Genomic DNA, 26925 nt, shown 5'->3' on the forward strand with positions numbered 1-26925 from the left:
TGGTAGGCATCATGGTTAAGAGTCTAGGACTTGGGGGCCCAGCAACAGTCCCTACCACATGGGGCAGCATAAATTAATAAATGCTCAAGCGCTCATACAGTACTGGGCTGAGACGGTTACATGCATGTCAGGCAGTATCATTTAACTGCTTTATTCCATTCGGAAGTAAGTCAGACTTTCAAGTAGGGCCCCCCAAAAGGGTTTATAATCTGGTTTAAAGTATACAGATCCACATTGTGAATACATTGTCACAGAAATCCTTTTTTAATCTAATCCTCTTTACTGTAGTTTTAAAAAGAAAATCATTCCTACCAAGGCCTTTGAGCGTCAGATGAGACCAGGAGAAGGATCTGCATTGCAAAGACCTACGAGCAGTTCACTGAAGCGACACTGTGAACCCACAGGGGGCTTGGCCTAGACGGCAGTCTGCCCCCTTGGCTCAGAAGACCACCGCCCAGGCCCACTCTGGGCTCTTCTAGTTGTGCTTTATCTGTGCCAAACACCTTCACACTTGTGGCTCTGGGACCCTCACCGTGACCCCCACCTGTGCCCCTGTGAACCTCCCCAGGGTCTGTGCCCCAGCGTTCACCTGTGTGGCGCTCACATTCCATCAACAATTCTCCTGTTCTCAATGTGTAAGCCAAGCTTGGCCACAGACCACAAGCCCTGCCAGCCAGCCCCCTGGTGCTTCCAAGGGCCCACCTCCGGGGACAGGGGCTAGGGACACTTTTCATGTGATCTGAAGAACAGAAGTCACATTCATGTCTTTAAAAATTATTCCAAGAAATACATCACTAAGTGCAGTGGTTTCACTGGAGGCAAGTAAAATGAATGTGGGCTTAGAAAGGAGGCATTTTCTCTGGGTAACATCAGAAAACAATTTGGTTCCACTCAGCCTGACCACAAAACATCTGCTTATATTAACTCAAAGGCATTAATATCCCTGCATCATGAGCGATGAATGGAAACGTATTGTGCGAATCATACAATGCTCCGCAGCCACTCTGGAACGAGTAACAACAGCTCCTATGGGTGAAATAATGAATTAAACTGCTGTTATAGGGCTCAATTCATTATTTTACCCCGAGGAACAGTCATTATGACTTATGACCACAATTTGCTGTAACACTTTCCAATTTCAAACCAATAGTATGCATTTCTTTCTCTTCATTTTCAGGGTTGAGCCTTTTGAATAAGGTTCGGGTCAGTCAGACTGTAAGATATGGTACTCAGCTATGAGCCCCAATTAAGAAAGAAGTGAACTGAACATTAAACAGCTTGTCATAAAAGTACTGAACAGTACAGCCTTCTGCCCCATCCTCTTGCAATTACGCGATAAAAGTTAGGGAGGTCCTGCTGGTTCTGATTGCTTAGGTCACCGATATCATGACGCCGAAATAACTAGCATTATTGGGAATGATCCCTGGCATGTTTCTGGACAACGCTTCATTCATTTGGACACTGCTTGGACAAAGCGTGGCGCACCAACCGTCATTATGGAAAGACAAGCCTTATGATATGAACATGTGTTTCTCATATGCAACAGCTACATACATCACACTCAGAACATGTGCAGGGAACCCAGGACCACACGGGGCAGCAACGATCTCTCACTGTTTGTGAGGGAACATTCTCTGAGCAGCTGCTACGTGCCCTGCACTTTCCTGGGCACTCATACACGACTGTATTCCTGACAATCCTGTCACCTTACCAAGCTGAAGTTCAGTGAGGCTGATTTTCTTGCCCCCAAATTACACAGGCAGTAAGTGATATAAAGAGAGGGTTAAAAACCAACTCTGTCAAGTCCCAAAGCCCTTGACTGGGGCCATCTCTCACTGGGGCCAAGCATCAGCTGATCACAGACATCCTTGCTGCCAGCCTTCCACTGGTCCAGCCCCTGTGCATCTTGCAGCCTCTAAGCACGCGTCTGTGCAGGTTAACAAGCTGCTGCTGCTCACCACCGCCTGCGGGGAAGGCAAGTCCTCTGGCAAACGACTGACGGCCATTCTTCCAGCTACTTCCTTTATGAAGCCGTGCAGTGTATTTTTTAAAAAGCCCTAAATGGAAGCTAAGTTCTGCCTAAATACAAATGTATTCTTTCTTAATGAAGGGATAGTACTATACATACTTTTATCTCTAGCAAAGACAGGTGGTCATGTTACATGATACGGGGGAACGCGACATCATTTTCAATAATAAAGTTATTTTGTGTAAGCTGAAGGAAAACTATGAGCTTTTAAGAAACTCTGGCCATCATTTGGCTATCAGGGAGCGTGATCAAATCGTCCGCCTGGGCCTGCCCTCCAGCGTTGTGTCCCGGGGTGATGTGCTGTGCCTTTCTCTCCCCTGTATGCACTGTTTCAAACACCAGCCCTCAGGTGTATCCCACAGTCACATCTCCAGCCCAAGCCCCAAGCCCGGGATCCCAGCGCCCACCAAACACCTCCCACGGACTCACACCTGTCCGTGACCAGGTCCTCATTTCCTGACTGCCGGCATCCTGCTTCCCCGGGTCACAAAGCTCCAGGCTCTTTCTCCTGCCTCACTCTCTTCACACGCCCTGCTGCCCTCCAGTGGATCACCAGGTCCAGTCCACTTCCCGCAGCAGCTCTCTCATCTCCGCTCTCACTTCCGCTCCCTGGCCATCGTCTTCAGCCTCTCTCTACTTGACTGGGCAGCCACAGCTGCTGCCTGGAGTCTACACTGCCGCAGTCTACACTGCGAGGCCTCCGGGTCACGTGCCTGCTGGTCTGGGGGGCACTGAGCACGTACTCCAAGTCAGAGGTGTGGAAGGAAGCAGGGGCCTGGCAGGCCACTTTAAGGTGTTTGAGTTACTTCCTTAGCTCAGAATTATTTTTATCTATCAGGGGCACAGACAGCTCTGCTTCTTGTTCTAAAGAAAGTCCCACAGCCTCTGAGGGAGCACCCCCATAGCAAGTCCCAGGAAAGTCATGGCTAATGGTGTCATCACTGGAATCAGTGTCACGCTTCTAAGGTGATGATCTTAAAGGGGAAACTGCTCATCTGGGTGAATGAATGTTTGTGAAACAGTCCTGAGTATAAAATATGTATGAAGACTCCATGGAGCGGCAGCTGCCACCCCGCGTGGCCCTTTGATCCTGCCGTGAGGGCAGCACACGCACCACAGCCCTTCCCCACACATGTGAGCACTGCCCAGGCCCCCCCGACCCTGTGCAGCCCAGGGCTGCCCTGCCTCTGTGCACACCTGCCACTCTGAAGGGGAAAGGCCGAGGGAACTCAATTATGAGTGCCTTCTGTATGCCTGGCACCCTCTTGGGTCAGCTCACTCAGTCATTAGCCCACCGTGAGGGGCCACCGGTGTTTCAATCCCACAATCAGGCGTGGGGAAGAAACAGGAAGCCTCGAGAGCAAGAGGATTCTGAGCCAGCTTTATGCTCTCGGCAGCCAACGCTCAAGAGAGCAGACCTGGCCCCCTTGCTGGGGCTGGTGAGGCCTCTGTCAGGCCGCCCAGGTCAATCTGCCAGTGCTCCTGTGCAGGCTACACTCACCTAGACCACCAGATCCCAGCGGGCACTCACATGAGCTGTGATGCAGGAAAAAAGCTCAGGGTTTGGAGCCAGGGCTCGGGGCATGGAGCATGGCTCGGATGCTGGGCTCTGTGACCTTGCACGGGCTTTGGAAGTTTTGTGCCCCATTTCCGTCAACTGTACAAGAGAGATAATTCCTACTTCACTAGACTGTTATGAGATTAAACAAACAAGGCCTGGTGCATAGAAGGTGTTCATAAATATAAATAATAATAATAACTTAGATAGAATATTCTAGTAGTTCTTACTGATGATCCTGCTTTACCATTTAAAACAACCTAGAGTTTTTATATTATATTCATCAAAGTCACTCATCCATTCAACAAACAGTTCCCACCCCTGCTCTAGGCTCTGGGAACACAGCAGTGAAGGCAGACAGATTTCCACCCTCGGGGCACTTGTATTCTAGTGGAGGGATGAGGGCAGGATGTGGGCACACAGACATAGTGGCTGGGGCCACTTCAGGCCAGGTGGTCGCGGAAGGACTCTCTGAGGACATAACATCTGAGCCTGTAGGACAGGAAGACAGGAGTGAAGAGCTTGGTGACACGAATGCCTCTGTGTGAGGTCTGGGAGGAGATGGGTGCCTCTCTCACTCGACAGCCATGGCTCGAAGCTCTACCTCTCATCTTCTTCAGGAGACATCAGGAGACCGCTGACTGCAGATAGGCTCAACCACTTACTAATGAGGGGCCCTTGGACAAGAGAGCCGACTGCTTTTTGCCAAAGTTACAAGAAGACAGTAATGCCCCAACACCTCTTAGTGTGATTACTGAGACTATCACGGATAAAACAAGTACTAAAAAGCTCTGTCCACTGTAAAGCGCTGCAAATTAAGATGTCATTTGCCAGGCACAGCCACTGGAGGGGGACTATGTGGGAACCGGCTTCTCAGCTCTTTGGGCAAGGCCCGCATCCCACCAGGGCAGCTCTAGGACATATCTGTTCCCAACCCCAGGTACACGTACTCCATGTGGCTCTGTCACACCGATGTCCAGACAGCTGTGCATAGACCCGGCTGTAAACGAACAGGTAGGGGCTCTGGCCAAATCTGTCCCTTTTCTTTTGAAACTCACCCAGAGATAATAAACTACAATTGGCAACTAGGGGACAGGTAAATAAAAGGAGGTGATATTCGCAGTTAAGGTGTTACTCTTTTCATTCTTCAGCCATTACTTATGCTTTCTTCACATTACCATGCACCAGTAATTCAAACAATTAAAAGCACCATAGCAGCGATTATAAAAGACCCATTTAGAATAGAAGACTATTTTACTGCCACTGAAAAGACATCTAATATTAATAAAATTATTCCAAGGCAATTTCTTCTTTAAGCTACTGCAAATTCAAAACATAAGAAAAGCATACTAAGAATCTGGAAATCAAGTGGAAAATTGATCTAAAATATTTATTTATAATTTTTAAAACTCAGTATAAAAACGAGGGCAAGGGCATTTAGGATGACCTCCTACTCAATGAAATATTCTTACTAAAACTAGTTAAAAATACATGATTAGGCAGAGAATAGCATTACCATTTGTATTTCTTCTGGGGATAATTCATCTTCACCTTTCCCATCTCCCCAGGTTCCCAATTCAGGTTGTGCTTCGGCTGGAATCTTTTCTGTTAAAAAAAAAAAAAAGAAATTGAAAGTAGGCAGAAGGCAAAATATTCACTTTAGAATAGGTTGTCTTAGGATGCAGGCATATTTAAAAACATGAGATGGAAGGAAATCATAGAGCTTTGTCCACATTCGACTATCTGTTGGTTAATATTCAAGCACTGCAGCATGACTCTTTACAATGTAAAGATCTCTGTGTGTGTGTGTGTGTGTGTGTGTGTCTGTGTGTGTGTGTGTCTGTGTGTGTGTGTGTGTGTATGGATAGATGGGACCCATGCACAGTTTCAGTATTGCCCTGATCTCAGTAATGGTCGCAAACCAAATGGACGTTCTTCAGGACCAGTTTTCAACTGGACTTGACTTCAAATCACATACTCGTATGCTTATACACCTCCCTCTACTTTTTAAAGACTGCAAAATGTATGGGTAATTTCATTAAAAAATATGTATATATACATATATAAAAAATAGAGGAAATGACATACCACGCCAATCCCATTCCCCTCCCAGAAGTAACCACTGTTTGTCAGTGCTTTGAGGGAGTCTCGCAGGCTCTATCCAGCACACTCACACACACACACACACACACACACACAGATATGCAATTCCCTGCCTCCTCCGCAGCCTAGAGATAATTTATAGTTCTCTGTGTGTGTGGCAGTGTGCTTTTCACAAAGATATCAGTGGTAACACATTGTTCTAAAACTTGCTTTTTATAACTTAACAATGCATCTGGGTGATTACCCAATGTCATTTCACATATATCTACCTTGTTCTTTCTTTTTTTTTTTTTTTTTTTTTTTTTTGCGGTATGCGGGCCTCTCACTGTTGTGGCCTCTCCCGCTGCGGAGCACAGGCTCCGGACGCGCAGGCTCAGCGGCCATGGCTCACGGGCCCAGCCGCTCCGCGGCATGTGGGATCTTCCCGGACCGGGGCACGAACCCGTGTCCCCTGCATCGGCAGGCGGATTCTCAACCACTGCGCCACCAGGGAAGCCCTACCTTGTTCTTTTAATTGCCGCATAACATTCCACTGTAAGGAATTTTCTGTGTAACTGTAACTCCACTGATAAACCTTTGGTTACTTTGGGTTTTCTGCTAGTACAATGGTATGTGTGCCAGTCCATGCTTTGGTGCATTTTGATGTACTCCAGGACGGGAACCTGGGCATGGACTGCTGACTGGTGGTAATTTTACTTTTAATCTAGAGAACACTTTGACCGGGATCACATAAACATGGGCCAGATCTCTGACAGAGCAGAACAACAGCACAGCTCCCAGAAGGGGCTGCCCCACCCGGGGACCCTGATAGAGAGGCCTATGCGGCTCATCCAGGGGTGGACTGGGAGCAAGGTGGGGGCGGGAGGGGGGAGGCGGAGCGTCACTCCTGGGCGGAGGCTGTAATGGGGTCTTTTTTTTGTATAAGTGACTTTGTGTCGGGTGTCTCAGCAGTGCCCCTGGGCTTGTCAGTGGGTTGCCAAGTACTTAAAGGCAAATACTGCTTCTTTTTCTTTTCTTCCCCAATCTCAGTAAATTTCCCATAGCTGCTCTCAGCCCCATGAGATGGGCAAAAGTCCAGAGTTTTTGCTTTGAGACTGATAAGGGAAAAGAACATAATGATAGCACCAATTTAGAGAAAGAAGATTAGGCAGACCTATGTACAAGGTATGGTTATTATTCTGGATATGTCATCACAAAAAAACTCCAAGTCATCTGCGACCCTGTGCAAGTTTTTAAAAATTGGCTGTTTTTGCCAGAACTGTCATCATATTTATAAAAGACACATGTATAACTTAGATATAATATAGGACCTATAAATATAATACATAATTTTTATATAAATGATATTTATAAAAGGTTGGAAACATCTTTAGAAGCCGAAGAGGTGTTTTTCTGAGACCACATTCTTCAGGTGGAACATCTGTACTTTTCACTCATCCCACCCCCACCCCTAGAGCCCTCTATCTCCTACCTGACCTCATTATTGTATCCATCTCAAGCTTTTACCTTTATGTGTTTTAAGGATAAGAACATCAAATTTAGAAACACAAAAACATATTCACATCAGAACGAAGCATAAATCAGCTCTGAGCTGGAATGGAAAGTTTGTTAAGAGCCTTTGCAGCCACCTGGAGCCACCCTGACCTGCAGCTGTAAGAATCAGCCTGAAGCACGGCACACCCCATGCGAGTGCTTTGCCCAGACCTCCATGCACCACGATGCCAAGGCACTCAAGTCCAGACTCCTTGGTCCAGTACTCAAGGCTCTCCGTATGGTCTGGCCCCATCCACCTTTCCCACCTTAAGGCCCACTCCTCCTCCCCTTTCTGTGAGTTTTGCTGACCCAGAAGTGGTTTCTTTACTGACTACGTTCCATACCTCTCCCACGCTTTCCGGCCTCTGAGTATTTACTCATGCTGTTTCCTCTGCCTAGAACATTCTAAGCTTCCCCTTTTTCAGGTTCAGACTCATTTCTCCGGACCACCTCCTCCTGAAGTTCCCTGGCCCTCTGAGTGGACTACGTCTTTCCCACCTGTGCCCTCTTTTTTGGCACTACTCACTTTCTCAGGGGCTGGATCTGAGCTTCCCTGTCAACTGAGGGCAGGACCCGTGACTGACTGGAGAAGAAGGGCAAGAAGTATTCACAAATAACCGTACCCATCTTAGTGGAAACCAATGTCAGGAAACAAATTATAAATGGGGTCCACAAAGATCTCATCCTGGCTGAGTAAGAATATGGAAGGAAAAAAAACTAAACCTCAGACATGCACAGAAGGTCAGCTGTGACCACAGAGGTGCTTTATTGTGCTGCCTAAATCAAAAATAACAAGACTAGTGCCTTTTTTAAGAAACAGGAGTATGACAAGCAAGAAACCACCCTCTGCCTAGAAGTGTACCACCTAGTCCTACACTAAAGTATTTTTTCTAACTTACATCTCATGTTTCAAAAGCAAAATGAAAAACCTGAAAAGATAAGCAAAAAGACACCACATAACCCAGATTTTAAAAATCCTTCTGCTAACTGTAGATAACCTTAGCAAATTGCCCATGGACAGGAAAAAGCTGTCTTCCAATGGCACAGAGAAAAGGGCAGATATACGACCCCTAAGAGGAACCAGCTGGGTGTGGGGGACGAGATTTACCTGCCAGCATCGAGGTGGGGATGGAGATGAAATGGCAAAGGCCCTGGAAAACTGGCAGCACCACGGAGGTCTGTGCAGGCTTCTCCCCTCCCCACACATTCCCCTTAGGTGATGCATCCAGGCCCGCGGCTCTGAACTGCCTATGTCCTATGACTCCCAAAGACCTCCAGCCCTGATTTCTTCCCTGATCTCTAGGCTCACTCCAACGGACTCACTATTTCCACCTGAAAATCCAATAGGCATCTCAGACCTCACACAGAATATGATTCTGCTCCCTCCCACTCCTCCCGGCCTCACTGCAGACCCTCGCACCTTCGTCATCTTGGTCGGTCCAGCCCAAACCTAGAAGTTGCCCTTGATGGCTCTCTTTCCCTCACCTCTCGCGTCCTACCTACTGGCTAACCTTCAGTTCCCAAGTGTGAGCAGAGGTTGAGCCCTTGTCTCCGCGGCCATCTCCACCACCACGTCCCTCAGGTGACACCTCATCCCGCCGGCGTGTGGCCTCCTGCAATAGATTCCCAACAAGGCCACTTGGTTCCTCTTTTTCTCACTCCACTCCAGCTCCACACGGTAGTCAGGGAGGTTTTAAATGTGACCCGGGCCTTGTCATGCTCAGCTTAACAACCTCCAGGGCTCCTCACTACACACAGACCCAGAGCTGAACCTTTCCCACGGCCTGTAGGGCCCTGTGTGATCAGGCCTCTGCCTCCGTCTCTCCCCCCTCCTTGTGCCATTCTCACTGGTGCCTCCCTCTTGTGAGTGTGAGTGTGTGTGCGTGTACATGTGTGTGCACGCATGTGGAAATATGCCAGCTCATTTCTCCCTCCTTGATCTTTTCACTGGCTGGTCCCGCTGCCTGGAGAACTTATACCTGCAGGAGAGTTCTGATTTCTCCACATCCTGCAAACGCACTTATCGTCAGCCTTTTTCATTCTAGCCATCCTGGTAGGTGTGAAGTGGAATCTCATTGTGCTTTTGATTTGCATTTCCCTGATTACCAATGATGTTGTGCATCTTTTCGTGTGCTTTTTGGCCATTTGTATTTCTTCCTCGGAGAGATTTCTATTCAGACCCTTTGCCATTGGGTTATCATTTTCTTATTGACTTGTAAAAGTTCTTTCCATGTTCTAGATATAGACCCCTTATCAGATATATGATTTTCAAATATTTTCTCCCATTCTGTGGGCTTTTTTCACTTTCTTTTCTTTTTAACCTTTAAAGCACAAAAGCTTTTAATTTTGGTGAAGCCCAGTTTATCTAATTTTTCCTTTTGTTGCTTGTGTTTTGGTGTCATATCCTTGTTAATCTTTTGTCAAATCTGAGGTCAGGAAGATTTAGCCCTATGCTTTTTTTTTTTTAATTAATTAATTTATTTATGGCTGTGTTGGGTCTTCGTTTCTGTGCGTGGGCTTTCTCTAGTTGTGGCAAGCGGGGGCCACTCTTCATCGCGGTGCGCGGGCCTCTCACTATCGCGGCCTCTCGTTGCGGAGCACAGGCTCCAGGCGCGCAGGCTCAGTAATTGTGGCTCACGGGCCCAGTTGCTCCGCAGCATGTGGGATCTTCCCAGACCAGGGCTCGAACCCGTGTCCCCTGCATTGGCCGGCAGATTCTCAACCACTGCGCCACCAGGGAAGCCCCAGCCCTATGCTCTCTTATAAGAGTTTTAGGGTTTTAGCTCTGTGTAGGTCTTTGGTCTATTTGAGTTACTTTTTTATAAATGGTGTGAGTTAAGTGTCAAACTTTGTTCTTTTGCATGTGGATATCCAATTTTCCCAGCACCATTTGTTGAAGAGACCGTTCTTGCCCCCTTGAATGATCTTGGTCCCCCAGTTGGAACTCAGTTGACCAGAGCCACACGGTTTTAATTCTGGATTCTCAATTCTGTCCCATTGATCCATATGTCCGTCCTTGTGCCAGTACCACACTGTCTTGATTACTGTTGCTTTGTAGCAGGTTTCGAAATTGGGAAGTGTGAGTCCTCCTACTTTTTTCTTTACCAAGACTGTTTTGGTTATCCTGAGTTCCCTGCACTTCCTCATGGATTTTAGAATCAACTTGTCAATTTTCACAAAGAAATCAGCTGGGATTCTGAAGAGGAATGCATTGAAACTGTAGATCATTTTGGGGTGTACTGCCATCTTAACAACACTAATTCTTCTGATTCATGATCTTGGGATATTTTTCAATTTATTTGGATCATTTTTAATTTCTTTCAACAATGATTTGCAGCCTTCAAAGTATGTTTTACATTTTTGTTGAATTTATTCTTTTTGATGCTATCATAAAGGAATTGTTCCTTTTAAATTCCATTTTTGGATTGTTCATTGAAAGTATACAGAAATGAAATCTCTGTATAATGGTTTTGTATCCTGCAACCTTGCTGAACTCATTTACTACTTCTTTTATTGGTGGATTCCTTAAAATTTTCCGTACACAATACCAGGCAGTTTGTAAATAGAAAAAACTTCCTTCCTAATCTAGACTTTCATTTCCTTTGCCTTCCTAATTGCCTTTGCTATCTTGGCCAGCCTACTAATTGACTTCCAGTACTCATTTGAAAAAGAATCCTGCCCAATCCTTAGTGTCTAGCAATGGATCTCGTCATAGCTGCTCTACGAACTAACGCAAAATGTGCTCTTTGTGGAGCCCTACTGCACATGCCAGACACTGCCTGGCCCTTTACACTAGCTCCTGAAATGCTCACAACAAACCACAGCCACATGATATATAAGAAAGTTGAGGCTCAGAGTTCAAATAACTTGTCCAAGGTCATGGTGCAGGACAGAGGCCAGACTGTGAAACCAAGGTTCACGACCCTTCCATGACATCACACTGCAACCACTGTGCTTTCCCTTCCCTCTCACTCAGAGGAAGGGATGGCCCATCTCCATGAACAGAAAATAGATAAAGGTGGGGTACAGCAATGGTAATAGCTTTCTTTTGGGAAAAACAAACAAAATGAGGTAGAAAAAGCCTGTTATATATGCAGGAATTTGTACATAAAGTGTGCACATTTTTAAAGAGCACTAGTTAAGATTTTATTACCCTTTGGGACTCCACATAACCAAGGAAGAGATGGCTCAGAAATAAGCATCACCAAATGACCACGGAGGAAAGAGCTGCCGGGTGGAGCTGTGGGGACAGTGAAGTGGAGCCAGCAGCGGCAGCAGGGGCCAGGATACAGGGGAAAAAGCAAGAGAGGACCAAGATGGGGCGGGAGGAGTCCTGAGATGCATTTACAAAATGGGGGAAATGGTTCTCGGAAGTGCCACTAAATGCTGCAGCTGGGACCTTGACGGCCTCCAGAGAGACACCCGTCACACCATTCTGCTCCTACGCGTTGATCAGAAGCTAAACTGGAGGGTTCTCTCAACATTTTGGTGGGCTGGCTTAGTCAGGAGATAACTTCGTGATTATAAAGCATCCAAATACTGACTTTAAGATAAAAATATAAACCGTGAGGAACAGCATTCTCTCATTGACCATTTGTTTTCTACCACCGAGAGGCATTAAGTTCCTTTTGCTTCAGGAAATATTTCCACAGCAACTAAAAGCAATCAGTGCTCCAAATAGAGTCTTCATTCATTCATTTTCTTCAACAAAGATTTAATGAGCACCTCCTATGTGCCAGGTATTGTTCTGGGTGCCAGTGTTACATCACTGAACAAAGCACATACAGAAATTCCTGTCCTTGTGGAACTTAAGTTTTAGTAGGGGAGCCAGAGCATAAAGGATATAAATGAGTCAAACATATAGAACGGTAGTGACAAGTGCCGGGGAGAAAGACAGAACAGGGAAGACCAGATCGGGAGGCTTAGTGCGTCATCCTCTTTCTACTGACCCTCATTCCTCAGGGATCCCAGCCTGTCTCATGGGATTGACATGATCTAAAGACCTGTCCCCTGACCTCTAGACTCATAAACCCAACTTCCTGCTCAACCTCTGTGCCAGACATCCCTAAATTAACATACTCCACACTGAGCTGATCTGCAGCCCCCAGCCTGCCCTGCCTCAGCCTCCCACAACTCAGTGAAGGGCAGCCACCTTCTTCCCACTGCCAACAACCACTGCAGCCTTCTTGCCCCATCTCCTCCTCATGCCCCACGTCCAGGGAGCACATTCTGTGGCTCAACTTTCAAAATATATCCAGAATTCCACCGCTTCTCCACGTCCCTGCTACCATGCTTGGTGAGGGGCACCACCACCTTGTTCCTAGGAGACTTCAGCAGCCTCCTAACTGTCCCTATTTTGCTTCTTCATCCCCTGAACAATCTATTTCAACAGAGCAGCCAGAGGGACCCTGCTCAAATGTAGTCCTCTGTGTGACAGTCCTCTGTGCAAGCATCCTGGTGGCCTCCCACCTCACTCAGAGTAAACAGCTCTCCCGTGGCCCGGAAGGCCCCATGACCTTGGTGCCCTGGTACTTGCTTGCTTCCTGTCCCTCTGCTCTTCCCTTACTCTGCAGCCTCCCGGCTGCTCATTAGCACACCAGGCACTTCTGCTTCCTTTGCCTTGACTCTCTTCCCACAGAGAGCCACATGGCTCACTCCTCACTGCCCTTGGGTCTTACTGAAACCTCAAGGACTCCGACCTCTCCAGTGGGCCATATCTCTATTACCAGGACCCCCTCTCTTATAGCACAGACTGACTGTGTACCCAGTTGTGTAATATTCCATTACCATCTGTTCCCCTCTGGACTGCAAGCACATGTGCCTATTTTCTACTCGCTCCCGTATCCCCAACACCTAGCGCAGTGCCTGGCATAACAATTCTCAGTGTGAGCGAGGGACCCAGCAAGGGCAGACTCTCTCTACGTGAGATTTACCCTCACCTGGGCCCCAAGACTCTGGACTGGCTTCTCCCCACTCTCAGCAGCCCTGACAATAGCTCCTGAATGAATGAATGGATGGATAAAGGGTCGAGCAGCTATGTCTGGCAGGAGTAAATTTAGATATGATACCCCTATGTACTGTTTACGAAAAGCAGGGCCCCATCACTTTGTGACTGATGCTGGGGTTTTCCCTCATTAGGAACAAGCGGAGATGGGCATGGGAGGGTGTGTGCGAGGCCTCTGGCCTATGGGACAAGGCAGCCTCCAGAGAGGATGGGCTCAGGCTCGACATAGAGTGACCCACACCTGGAATCCCAGTGACGCTCTTATCTTGTTATTTGACTTTTGATAGGTTATATAATTTCTTCAAAGCTCTGTTTCCTCACACATAAAATGATGACAATAACACCTCAAAAGACTCAGTGAGACTTGATTTGTTGACACCCCCAGTGGGTGCCCAGCACAATGAAGGGGGTGGTCACTGAACGCCAGTCTCCTTGCCCTTCCCACAGAAGCTGTTTTCAGCTACAGAAAGGCCTCTGGCATCTTTCAGGCTCACAAAGCCCCAAATGCATTCTGAATTCCCTCGCTTGCAATATGCAGGGAATAAATTAGATGGAAGGGCAGCACAGATGCACATGGAAATGCCAGGTCCACCATTTATGAACTTTTAACTTGGACAAGAAAAAGGTCATAAAATCCATCCCAGAGGGCTGCTACAAGGATGGTGGTGATGTCTGTGAAGATTCAGGACAGCGCCTAGTACCTGGGAGGCATGCAGTAAATGACAGCCATTGTGAGAGTATAGAAGAGGAGGCGAGGGAGACTCTCGGGCCTCAGCATCCTGGGATTCACACAAAGCAAAATCTCATGTGCCTCTGAGGTACAGCAAACTAAGCATGCATCCCCTACACAGGGTGGCCACCCTGGCCAGACACATGGATTGAAGATGTCCCCGACAGCATTATATATACATGCCCCTATGTTTCCAGACTTTATAGAGACACTGTATTTATCCAGCATCTACCATGTGTTAGGAGCTGTTCTAAGTTATGGGCCGGCTAGCAAACATGAAGACAGGAAGTTTATAAACCCAGACTTGCATTTTGTCCTATTGGCTCAATTGGCTGACAAAGGCGGCTGACACCACAGGCTCCGCCCCAAGGCAGGATGGTCAGGTCCAGGCAAGGTCAGTGCTGACAGTGCACTGCGTGGGTGCAGGGGAGGCAGCGCCCCACCGTTCCTGAGACTGACAGGCAGAGATCCCCATGATTCTTCCAGGTTCTAAGTCTCCAGTCCCCACCCCACTGGTGCGCAGCAACTCAGGCCCTTTCTCTGGACCTTGGCGGCTGCCAGGTGACTGGGGGATCCTCCCACCCCGCCCCTGCGGCGGCATTAAGATCCAACTGTGACCAAAAAAGACTGACACTTCCGTGTTTCCTTTGCTTTATGCAAATACTAACACCACAAGATGTCTGGGGCTGTGTTCCTTCTTTTTCTGCTTTGTATTTTGGCCAACGTGTCACAAGGAAGAGGCGCAAGGCAAGATTCTGATTTTAATTCATACCTGGAAATTCTTCAGTGACAGGTCTTTCTTCAGAGTCTTTTGAAGGATTCTGTGAAACTTTCTCAGAAGACATGGATTGTCTTGTCTTTGTATTTGGTTCTGGTTCCAGCTTAGATCTAAAGATAAAAAATTAGCAGTCATATCATTTACTTACACAGGATTCCGCCTAAAAGCAGAGAGGAGTCACACGTGGCCCTCACGCTTGCTCTGTGCCCTCTGGGGGAGAGCAGAGCCGCTGCCCTGGGCCCAGCGGCCATCCCCACACAGCTCTAGTGGGGCACTTAATACATGGCAGACCGCACACCCCCAGCCATAGCACGCAGCAGGACGAGTGCCATCAGGACGCACCAAAGGAAAGGACACCAGAACAGCCCAACCTCCTGAACCCACACTCTACACGTGGGCAGCGAAGGCCGACGGCTCTAAGTTCAACAAACCCAAGAAGCTGGTTGTCTTACACCAATGCAAAAGTGTTGCTGACTACACACACGCACGTGTTATATAACAAATATGACATATAAGTAATATCTGAAAATAACTGAACCATAAAAGCACAAGTCTTTACATATCCACTGGGGGGCAAGGCCTTGACTCAGGTCCCTAAGCCTCAGCACTTGGCACTGGCCCTGGGCTCCTCCCACAGTGTATTCTCTTCCACCCTCAGGGCCAGGTGCAACCTCACGCGCTCACAGAGGCCTCCTGACTCTCCTATCTAAAACAGGCCTCCTCCTGTTACTCTGTGCCCCTGTCTGTCTTCTCCCCAGCAGCCACTGCAGTCTGGAACCATCCTGCTCGTTCATTTCTTTACTGGCTGTCTCACTCCACTGCAGTGCACGCTCTGAGAGCAGGGTACCTGACTTCATAAGTCGTAGTTGCTGTGTGGCCCTAGGTTCTAGATGAGTGTGTGCCATTTAGTGTTTAATAAATATAGGTTGAATGAACGGATACTTTACAATTGTCAATAAATGGCTAATACGAGGAAAAACAACCCGGTTATGAAACAACGGGCCTTGTATTGGAATTCATACAGCACTATGAAAATTCTAGGCAGATTGCTAAAAAGATCTAAGATAATTTCCACGTTACTAGGCAGAAGGACTAAAAATAAAAAGGACAATGTAAATGCATATAAGGATGATATAATTAATGCCAGCTAACGTTTACCGAGGGCTTATCAGGTATTGGGCACTTTTCTAAGCACTGTATATGCATAAATTTATTTAATGTCATACATCCCTATAAAGTAGTTACTAGTATTAATGGCCTTTTTACAGAGGAGGAAACTGAGGTATAGGGAAGTTAGGAACCTTGCCCAGGTCACACAGTTAGTAACTGGGCTGGGATGTGACCTTAGGGAACCCAAAACACAACAGACTAGTGTTCTAAGAAAGGCTGTTTTGGAAATGCTCCTCTACAACATTAACAATAGAAATTTCAAAAGTAATTATAATATCAATCATGTTAAGTGTTCCAGTTACTATGGCTGAGTAACAGACCACTCTAAAATTTAGTGCCTTGAAACAATATTAATTATTTACCATCTATCCATGTTTCTGGGGTCAGGAATTTGGGAGCAGCTTGGCTGGGCGGTTCTGACTCATGAGGGTACCGTTATAGGGCAATGGGGCCCCACCATCTGAAGGCTTGACTGGGGCTGGGGGGTTCACTTCCAGGGAAGCTCATTCACACAGCTCCGTGTTGGTGCTGGGAGGAGCCTCATCTCTTCCTCGTGGGGCCATGTCAATGTGTTACCTGGCATGGCAGCTGGCTTCCCCCAAAGAAAGCAGTCTCAGAGACTACGGTAAAAGCTTCAAGGCCTTTTATAACAGCCTCAGCCTCAGTTTATAACAAACTGTCATTTCTGTCATATTCCACTGCCCAGGCAGTTGCAATGGTCCACTCAGGTTCAAGGAGAGGGAATACAGACCTCATATCTCACACTCAATGAAGCAGTAACAAAATCACATTTTAATAAGACCATGGGGCATGGGATATGTTTGGGTGCAGCCACCTTTGAAAAATACATCTGCTATTCTAAGTATCATAGATATGCACAAAGATATAGTTTCAAGGATATTCAGCACTGCTTATAATAACAAAAAAATGACTTAGATGTTCATCAAAAAGTACCTGGTTTAGAGTTGGAAGATACAATGAAAGAGAAGACTCCATTTGCAATAGCCAAAACAAAAAAGATTAAAAAACTAACAATAACAACAAAAATTGCAGCGTAAACTTAGCAAGAAAAGCCCAAAACTCACAGATGTTCTTGAAAGATAAAAAAAAATACTGTAACAAATGAAAAGATATATCATGTTCTTGGATTGAAAAAAGAAATACCATAAAGCTGTTAGTTCTCCCTAATTTAAAAATATAATGTGATCCCAATAAAAATATCACCAGGTTCCCCCCCCCGCCATCTTGAAGTCAGACAAGTCAATTATGAAATTCATTTGGAAACATGCAAGAATAGTCCGAAAAACTGTAAATAAATATTGAACTCTAGTTAATGATATACATGCTGAAGTATTTAAGGATAAGTGTACTGATGTTTGCAATTTATTTTGAATTGCATAAAAAAATGCCAAATGGTGTTAACACCTATGGAGGGAAATTTGGTAATATCTAGCAAAATTATATTTACTTTCTAACCCAGAAATGACTTCTATGACTCCATCCCAAAGATACAGCAATAATATGAAAAAGTAGGTGCAAGGCTATTCATTGTAGCAATTTTGTAATTCAATTTTAATACAGCAAAATCCTGAAAACTAACCATATGTCCATCAACCTGGAACTGGCTTAATAAACTCTGGAGTACTATGGAGCTGTAAGGAATGAAGAATAACTCTCTATACTGCTGTGGAGCAAATCAAGCAAGGTGAAGAGAAGTGCGTATAGGAGGGAACTTCCTCAATCTGATAGAAGACATCTACAAAAAATCTACAGTTAACATCATACCTTATGGTGAAAGGCTAAATGTTTTTCCCTAAGATGAGAAAGAAGGTAGGGATGTAGTATACCTGGGCAACAAGAGAGGAGAGAGAACAATTACAAATCATTTTATGAGGCCAGCATTACCCTGATATGGAAATCTAACAAAGATATGACAAGAAAGGAAAATTAGACAAATACCTTCATGAACATAAATGCAAACATCCTTAACAAAATATAAGCAAACTGAATTTAACAATGTATAAAAACAGCAATGCATCATGGCCAAGTGGGGTTTATCCCAGGAAGGCAGAGTTGGTTTAACATCTTAAAATCGATCAGTGTAATACACATTAACAGAAAAGAAAAGCACATGATCATCTCATTAGATGCAGAAAAAGCATTTGAAAAATTCAAGATACCTTCATAATAAAATGTTTCACCGAACTAGTACTAGAGAGTGTGCAGGAAAGGGTTGATGCAGCAGGTTTGGGTGTTCCAACTCTACACATTTCAAAGAAACTGGCCCTGGACCAGTTCCTGGGAGATAACGACCAAGCTCTGAGAACATCCTGCCTGATAAAGGCTGTTCTTGTACGCCTGGGGCCTTGGACCACACCAGACAGTTTACACTAACAATGTGATTAATGTTGGGGTCTTGGACCAAGCTGTATGAGTTCGACCTCTGGAGGGACTAGAGACTGATTAACTAAAGCCAGCAGCTTGGGTGCTCCATGCATACATGACTGATCCCCAATGAAATCCTGTGGGCTTCCCTGGTTGACAAATACTGTGTACATGTTGTCCCACATCACACATTCTCATTGCTGGGAGAATTAAGCACTGTCCGCGCTATTCCATTGGGAGGACAACAAGAAGCTTGCATCTGGTGGCTCCTGGACTTTGCCTTACGTGCCTTTTACCTTTGCTGATCCTAATCTGTTTCTTTTCACTGTAATACTATACCATGAGTATAACAGATTTTCTGGGTTCTGTGAGTCCTTCTAGCAAATCATTAAACCTGAGGGCAGTCTTGGGAACCCCTGACAAAGAAGGGAATTTCCTAACCTGATGAAGAGCTACAGAATACCTATAGCTAACATCACACTTAATGTGAAGCAATAAATCCTTGCCCCATAATTAGGAACAAGGCAAGGATGTCCATTCTAACCACTTCTATTCAACATGGTACTGGAGGCCCACATCCTAGGCAGTGCAATAAAGCAAGAAAAAGAAATAAAAGGTATAAAGATTACGTTATTTATATATGGCATCATTGTTTATGCAGAAAATTACACAGAATTTACAAAAAAGCTGCTAGAACTAATATGTGAATTAATTAAGGTTGCAGGACAGAAAGTTATTTTGCAGATACAAAAATCAATTGTATTTTCTATATACTAGCAATGAGAAATTGAAAAGGAAAATTAATAAAACAATACCACTTACAAGAGCTTCAAAAAATCTAGGAATTTAACAAAAGATGAGTAACACCTCTACTACGCTGAAAATGACAAAATATTGCTAAGAAAAAGAAATTTAAATATAAAGATAGAAATCAATGAAAAGATATACCATGCTTGTAGATAGGCATTAAGACATCCATTCTCCCTAAATTTATATATAGGTTCGATATGATCCCTATAAAAATCCCAGCAGGTTTTCTGAAGAAGCTGACAAGCTGATTCTAAACTTTCTATGGAAATATACAAAGGATCTAGAATAGCAAAAATAATATTGAAAAAGCAGAAATTTGGAGGACTAACATCAGCTGACTTCAAGATTTACTACAAAGCCACAGTAATCAAGATAGTGAGGTACCAGAATAAAAAATTCTGATTAATAACACTGAATAAAGAGTCCAGAAACAGATATATATGTATGGTCAATTGATTTTTGACAAAGGTGCCAGGTCAACTCAATGAGGAAAAGAACGTTGAAATATTGCTGGAATAAGTGGATATTTATATGGAATAAAATGAACCTCAACCTCATCTCACTATATCAAAAAATTAATCTGAGATAGATGATGGGCCTAAACATAAAACCTAGACTCACAAAGATCCCAGAAGAAAACATGAAAGACTAACTCGGTAGACAATATAAAAACAGATAAATTGGACTTCCTCAAAATTAAGAGTTTCTGCTCATCAAAGGACACCTTTAAGAAAATGAACAGACAAGCCACAGAACAGGGAAACATATTTGTAGCACATATCGAACAAGGAACTTGTATGCAGGCTATACAAAAATAACTCCATTACAAGTCAACAATAAAAAGACAAACAATCCGGTAAAGAAATGGGTTAAAGACTTGAACAGACATCTCAAAGAAGCAAATATACGAGTAGTCAATAAGCAGAGGAAAAGGTGCTCTAGACCACAGTCTAGAGCAAGAGCTGAAAAAATGAGCTATTACTACCACTCTTACTACTGCCGCTACTATCACTGGGTAATAAGAAAAGGCAGAGGGGTGGGATAGTCTTGTGAAATCCTAAAGAAATACACATTTTTTATTCTGACAAGATGCAGACCAATGGAGGAACAGAAGAAAACAGCTGACAAAATCCATTAGTAATTCGAAAAATTCAGGGACTTCCCTGGTGGTCCAGTGGTTAAGACCCCACACGTCCACTGCAAGGGGCACGGGTTCGATCCCTGGTTTGGGAACTAAGATCCCACATGCTGCGTGGTGTGGCCAAAAATCTAAAAAAAAAAAAAAAAAAAAAAAAATCAAAAAAATCAGAGAAGGGAGAACACTGCTGTAATCTTTGCAAGGGACTCAGCAGGGTCTTCCAATTAGGGGCCAACTAGTGCTCATCTTCTGGGTTGGTGCTGTGGAGGGGGAAGGATTTGAGGAGTCTTGGTAGATCAGCAGGGGAGAGGTCTCGGGGCGGGGGGCAGCCACAAACTGCTTGAGTGTGCACAGCCTTGACCTCAGCCATGTTCCTCAGTAGGACTGGCCTGATGTCCTCCTAGACTGTCTTGGCTGACAGGTTACTCCAGTAATTCCACACATCCATGGCGGTTGGAGACTGGGTCCTTAAACCATTGGCTGATTGACTGCCTGAGAAAGACAAATATGTTTGGAGACAAAAGTGGGCTTGGATCCTAGTCTGCAGCTTATCTGCAGAGTAGCCTCTAGTCTGCCACTTATCTGCAATGTGACAGGTATTTTGTTTTGTTTTGTTTTTTAAATCCTCTTTGCTGAGTTTTCTTTATCTGCAAAATGAATTAAATAGCGCTTTTCTAAAAAGGTTCTTGTAAACATTGAATGAGATCACCCGTGACAACGGACCTAGCACAGAGGTTGGCACGCAGTAGGTGCTGCCCTGGCTCACCTTGTAAGCACTGGGCCTCAGTTTCCATATCTGTAGAGCAGCTTCCAGTATCTTCTGTTCCAACCAATAAAACAAGGTTCCTTCTACCTTTTTCCGTTTCACTTCTTTGATAATGAGAAACCTGGCTTCTGGTATCCTTCCAATATTAACACTCAAAGTCATTGCAAAGACTAAATAACACAGCAGACCAAAAAAAAAAAGTACTATGGAAAAGGCAGGTACTTTATAAATTCTTACTGCTACTAATTCAGAGAGTAGAAATAACTGGGGGCTTCTCAGGGGAAGTGTCACTTAGGCAAACTCTTAAAAGAGGAGTAAAGTTTTGCCAGGCACAGAAAAGCAGAAAGGACGTTCTAGGCATAAAGAACCTAGGTGTGGAATTGCTGGGTCATTGGGTGGTCATTTAACTTTGGAGAAATATTTGGCTGGTTCTTTTTTTTTTTTTTTTTTAATAAATTGGTTGTTAATACACACTTTTCTTTTCTTTTTCTTAAATTTCTTTTTATTTATTTATTTGGTTGCGCCGGGTCTTAGTTGCAGCAGGCGGACTCCTTAGTTGTGGCTCGCCAGCTCCTTAGTTGTGGCATGTGGGATCTAGTTCCCTGACTAGGGATCGAACCCGGGCCCCCTGCATTGGGAGCGTGGAGTCTTACCACTGCACCACCAGGGAAGTCCCTGGCTGGTTCTAATAAAGAGTTACTTTATTAGAAGTAAGTAGCCATAAATCAGAGTTCCAAATATTAACCAGCCATAAATGAGAGTTCCAGTTGCTGCATATCCTCCCTAACATTTATCACTTTTATTTTAGCCATTCTAACATGTGTGAAATGGCATCTTGCGGGGTTTTATTTTATTGTGAAATAATCACATGCAGAGAAGTCTGTAGTTCGAAGAATGCTTTTTCCTGAACCATTGGAGAGTAAGTTGCCAACCTGATGCCCCTTCAACTCTGAATATTTTAGTACTTCCTAAAAACAAGAACATTCTTTGATACAGTCAGAATACAACCATCTGTATCAGGAAATTCACATTGATACATTTCTCCCATCCTCTCCCTAGACCCCATTCTAATTTGACCAGATCTCAATAATATCCTTTATAAGAAAAAAATTCAGTTCAGAGTCACACACTGACTGCATCTAGTTGTCGTTTCTCTTTAGTCTCCTTTGGATTAAACAGATCTTAGCCTTTCCTTGAGTTTCAAATCCTTGATACACGCCAGTTATTCTGTAAGACGTCCCTCAATCTGAGTTTGTCTGACCTTTCCTCGTGGTTGGATTCAGGTTATGCATCTCTGGTATAAAAACAATATGATATGATAGAAGTGATATTCTATTTCCATACTTCTCATTTCATCCTATCAGGCTGTACATGATTTCACTTTGATCACTTGATTAAGGTAGTGGCTGTAACCGTAAAGTTACTCTTTCCTCTTTGTAATTACTAAGTCTGGGGGGAGGGACTGCCTAGATACTATGCAATTATCAATTTCAAACTTTCAATTTACTCATTTATTTATTCCTCTCTAGATGGGCTCATGATGCCCTACTTTATTCAATGGGTTATAATCTGCTACCATGTATTTTGACGGTCCAATTGTCTCTAATGTGGTCAGCAGAAGCCCCTTCAAACTGGCTTATGTCCTTTTTGCATGTCCCCATCACTCTCTGAGCCGTTCGTTCCTTGCTTTCTGGCACAACAAAATGTTCCAGGCTCATTTTATACTTTCCCTGACCCAGCCCCAGAATCAGCCATTTCTCCAAGGAGCGCTGGTTCCTGGAAGCTGAAATTGCTATTAAGAAGCCAAGATCTGAGTGCTAAGTATTCTTATTGCTACTGGGATATCGGTGCGTCCAGGCCCTCTCAGTGGACAGAACCAGAAAAAATGTGTATGTGTTTGCAGACCTAGACACGCATACACATTTACAACCATATTTCATTTCTATATCTACCTATGTAAAATGAAAACCATGAGTTCACACCAGTACTTTTCATTCCAATCCAATTTCCCTTTCACTCCCCTGAGTGTGAAACCTGGCTCCCATTATCCGTATATACTTACTATTTGATCAGTCCCCCTTGTATATCACCAACTTGCCACCTCCACTGCCACTCCTCCCCCATGTGGACACGCCCCTGTCCTTGCTCAGGCTCTCACTGCCCATGCTGAGCCACCCCTCCTCAGCTTGCTCACACTCTGACCTGCCCTGGGAAACGACAGCTCCCCGAAGCTGCAGACACGCGTCTTACGCTGCCCCACTCCATGGCTGCGGGACTGAATTGTTCAGGAAGGAGAGGGGCTTAACTGACTTTTAAATAAAGGGTTCCATTAATGTCTGTCGCCCTTTGTGTCCAGGGTATGCTAATGTGCCAGTTTTTAATTTAAAATGAATAAAGGACTGCAATGCAGCAGACACAGATGAAGTTGAGTGCTTTTTTTTTTTTTTAAGTGATAAAAACAGATCTAATTATACACAGAATGTCTACTGAGATCCTCAGGGAAATTACAGATTAACTAGTTGAAGGCAATTTGAGAAAAGCAATTTTTAAAAAGTCATCAGAAAGATCAGTTTATGCTCCATGATTTACTTAAACTGATTTCTCTAACTGAAAGCTGAGCATTTCATAACAGCAATCCAAACAGTTTCCACCTGGCCAACATCTGTTTCCAGGTCCCTTATTTGAAAGACTTTGGGATTTTATTTAAAATTTAAGAACAGGAAGAGATAGAAGAGAGGGAGAGAAACAGATTTTCCAGTTTCAAAACAAGAAAATATGTGGAAGAAGTTCTTTGCAAACCTTAAATAAAGCCCTGTACAAATATTTGAGAAAAATGATTAATATTCTAGAGTCAGGCATAGCTCTTATACTTCTTTTATGCCCCCAACAAAGACTCTGGTAGAAAGGAGATATTTTTGATACCTAATATTATAGCACTCTCATTTCAAAGATGGCTTTCAGTCTAAGGTATCCACTCTGGCACAGGTACCCTGTACTCCCACAGAGCAGGAATATCTCAAACTACCTTAAGCCATCTTCACACTTACAGATATTTACTGGGCATCTACTCCATACTGGGTGATTTTCAGGCCAGTGCTACTCAAAGTATGGTCCGCAGACCAGAATGAGACTATGAACTGTTTGTTACCGGTCTGCTATGAATAAGTACAAAAATGAAGAATAAGCATTTAGAAACATTTATAGCAATTTGATACTGCCATTTAATCAGGGGACTCCTGTCTCTGAACAGGGTATAGACCACTTCAGGTGTTATCAAACTACTGTGGTGGCTCACCAGCAGCATAAGCTACGAACTTGACCTGCGCAGTGGAACTTGACACATCAGTCCATGATGGACTGCAAAGAACAAACAGCAACAATGTGGTCCTTCACCTCAGAGACTTTGGTCTAAGCCAGGGGTCAGCATGCTTTTCCTGTAAAGGGCCAGATGAGAAATACTGTAGGCTTTGTGAAAGAACATATATGGTCTCTAACCCCATATTCTTCTTTTTTTCTTTTGCTTCTTGTTTTACAAACATCTAAAAATATAAAAACCATGTTCTCCTTGAGGGCTGTACAGAAACAGGCTAGATTTGGCTTGCAGGCCATAGTTTGCTGATCCCCTGTTCTAGGTGGTGACTAAGACAAAATCACAGGTGGGGGCAATATGGAGAGGTTGGTAAAAGGGTACAAACTTTCAATTATAAGATGAACAAGGTCTAAGGATCTGATGTACAACATGATGACTATAGCTTATAACACTGTATTGTATAACTGAAATTTGCTAAGAGAAAAGAACTTAAATGTTCTCAGCAAAAAAAAAAAAGGAAAAAGAAACTGCTATATAAAAAATAAAATAAAATACAAAAATTCAAAAAATAAATAGGTAAAAAAAGATAAATATATGAGGTTATGAATGTTTTAATTAACTAGATGGGCAGGAATCCTTTCATAATGCATACATATATCAAATCACTACAGTGTACTCTTTAAATATTTTAAAATTTTGTACGTCAAATACAAAAAAAGCCAAAATTAAAAAAAAAAACCCACAAAATCCTTGCTATGGACTTAGTATCACATCGTATCACTTCTTGTTTTCTTCATCTCTATCATCATTATCATCCCCAACACTGGCAAAATTTATTGAGCTGTTACGATGTGCAGGATACCGGGTTAGGGGCTGTGGATATGAAGAGGTAAACGACAAAATTCTGCCCTCACCAAGCTTCCAATCTAGTTGGAATGAGAGGACCAAATCATAAATAATACTGTGAGTACATTCTTTAAGTACCAAATAAGTATGGTGAGAGCATGTGTTGTAAGTATACCAGTTTTTCTTTAAAGAAGGAAAAATGGAATGCAGCAAAATTTTTATCTTTTGTAACCAACCTAAGGGAGTAAATAATAAATAACTCAAGGTCATACACCTGGCCATGGGATCGGGCACTATTTCTAAAGTGTGTTTGCCAGGTGTTTCAAGAGTAAAGGGCTACACAGTGAGCAGGGCTCTCTCTTAGAAAGACGGAATCAAGGCACAGGGTCAGTGTAAAGACTCAGGGAACTCTATACACTAAGAGTTTCTCAAACTTGTTTGACCATGGAATCTGCTTACAGAGTAACACTTATTTTATTTAGGTTGCCAGGATTTCCTCAGAATATCATAGGAAATTCTCACATTATCCTTTAGAATTAATAGTAGGATGTGACAATATTCTGATAGTTAACTTCAAGCTACAATGGTAAATTCAGAAGGTGCTGTAAACTTGTCTAGACTTCCTATCTGTTGTTTCATAACCTGTGCAATGTTAGAAGAAACATCATCTTTCAGGCAATATGTTTTATCAATCTCAAGTCTCCCTTGAAGCAGAAAAAACAGCCAGGAGTTCCCACTCTAAGAATATCACTGTGCTAGTGAAAAGTGATGTGTTCAAATGATGCACCCAAACCCAGCAAACTTTAAAGTGAGGTTAGCCATGGGCAGATTCAGGATCAGACGACTCACCACTGAATAAGAAAGAAATAGCAATTTGAAGAGAAGCCCTACTATTTTAAGTTTGGATGTGTTCCTGGATTTTTGTATAGTTTATTACACCTAAACAGAGAAAATGCTCTGAACTCGTGAAAAACAATATCAGAGGTTAGTTTTAATTTCCAGATCGCCACCTCAAACCTCTTCCCAGGAAAAAGAAAGGCGATTGATATTCAACCTGATTGCTTTCTGGAAAGGGGAAACGTTTCTGATGTTTTAAATTAGAGCACATACCCAGGAGGGCATCTGTTGGCTATTTCAACTTAAATCTTAACCAAAATATTCGTGCTTTCAGGTGATCAGGAGGATATGGGTGTACGTCAAACCCTTTGGGGATGACAAGGTCACCTGTGCCAATGCTGTGTCTATACTGCCCACAACCTTTCCATTTTATAAGCTCTCAATACATAGACCTGAGGATCCTGTAATGAGTGCCTGTGCCCCATTCCTTCCTTCACTCAAGAACCCTTAACTGAGCACCTATCTTGTGCTAGGCTCTGATTAAGGCACTGGGACCACAGAGAGAAAAGACACAATGGTCCCTGTCTTCAAAGGACTCTTAGTCTCATAGCAGGAGGAAGAGCAGAGGTGAGACCCCAGCAAGAGTTATCACCATCTGCATGCTCAGCTTAAGGCAACTAACAGCAGGTGCAACTGTCAACTCAGGTAGCACAGTGCCTAGGGATGGGTGAAGAGAGCTACATTTGACAATGGTGCATCCTTCTAAGCAATGGAGCCGGCATGGAGGGAAAACCCCAGAAAGCGCAGCTGAGACTACGTCTGCCTTCACGGGCAAAACATTTTCACCCCGTCTGGAATAAGAGCCCTTCGGTGTGAGAGATTAGTGCGATATTACCATTCTATGAAAATAAACACCATCAGAGAATAA

The 26925-nt window shown here is 44.0% G+C and overlaps 1 protein-coding gene across 3 annotated transcripts in view; it reads right to left on the reverse strand.

Moving 5' to 3' along the window:
* STX18 (syntaxin 18) overlaps positions 1-26925 on the reverse strand; it is a 120728-nt gene that overhangs the window by 9064 nt on the left and 84739 nt on the right. For all 3 annotated transcript variants that reach the window (XM_060012814.1, XM_060012815.1, XM_060012818.1), the window contains 2 exons: positions 14730-14845; positions 5104-5192 (listed from right to left, as the gene is read on the reverse strand). In XM_060012814.1, coding sequence (XP_059868797.1) covers positions 5104-5192; positions 14730-14845 — 205 coding nt within the window. The remainder of the gene's footprint in view (positions 1-5103; positions 5193-14729; positions 14846-26925) is intronic.

This window comes from Delphinus delphis, chromosome 5 (assembly GCF_949987515.2).
Source record: "Delphinus delphis chromosome 5, mDelDel1.2, whole genome shotgun sequence".
Classification (NCBI taxonomy): domain Eukaryota; kingdom Metazoa; phylum Chordata; class Mammalia; order Artiodactyla; family Delphinidae; genus Delphinus; species Delphinus delphis.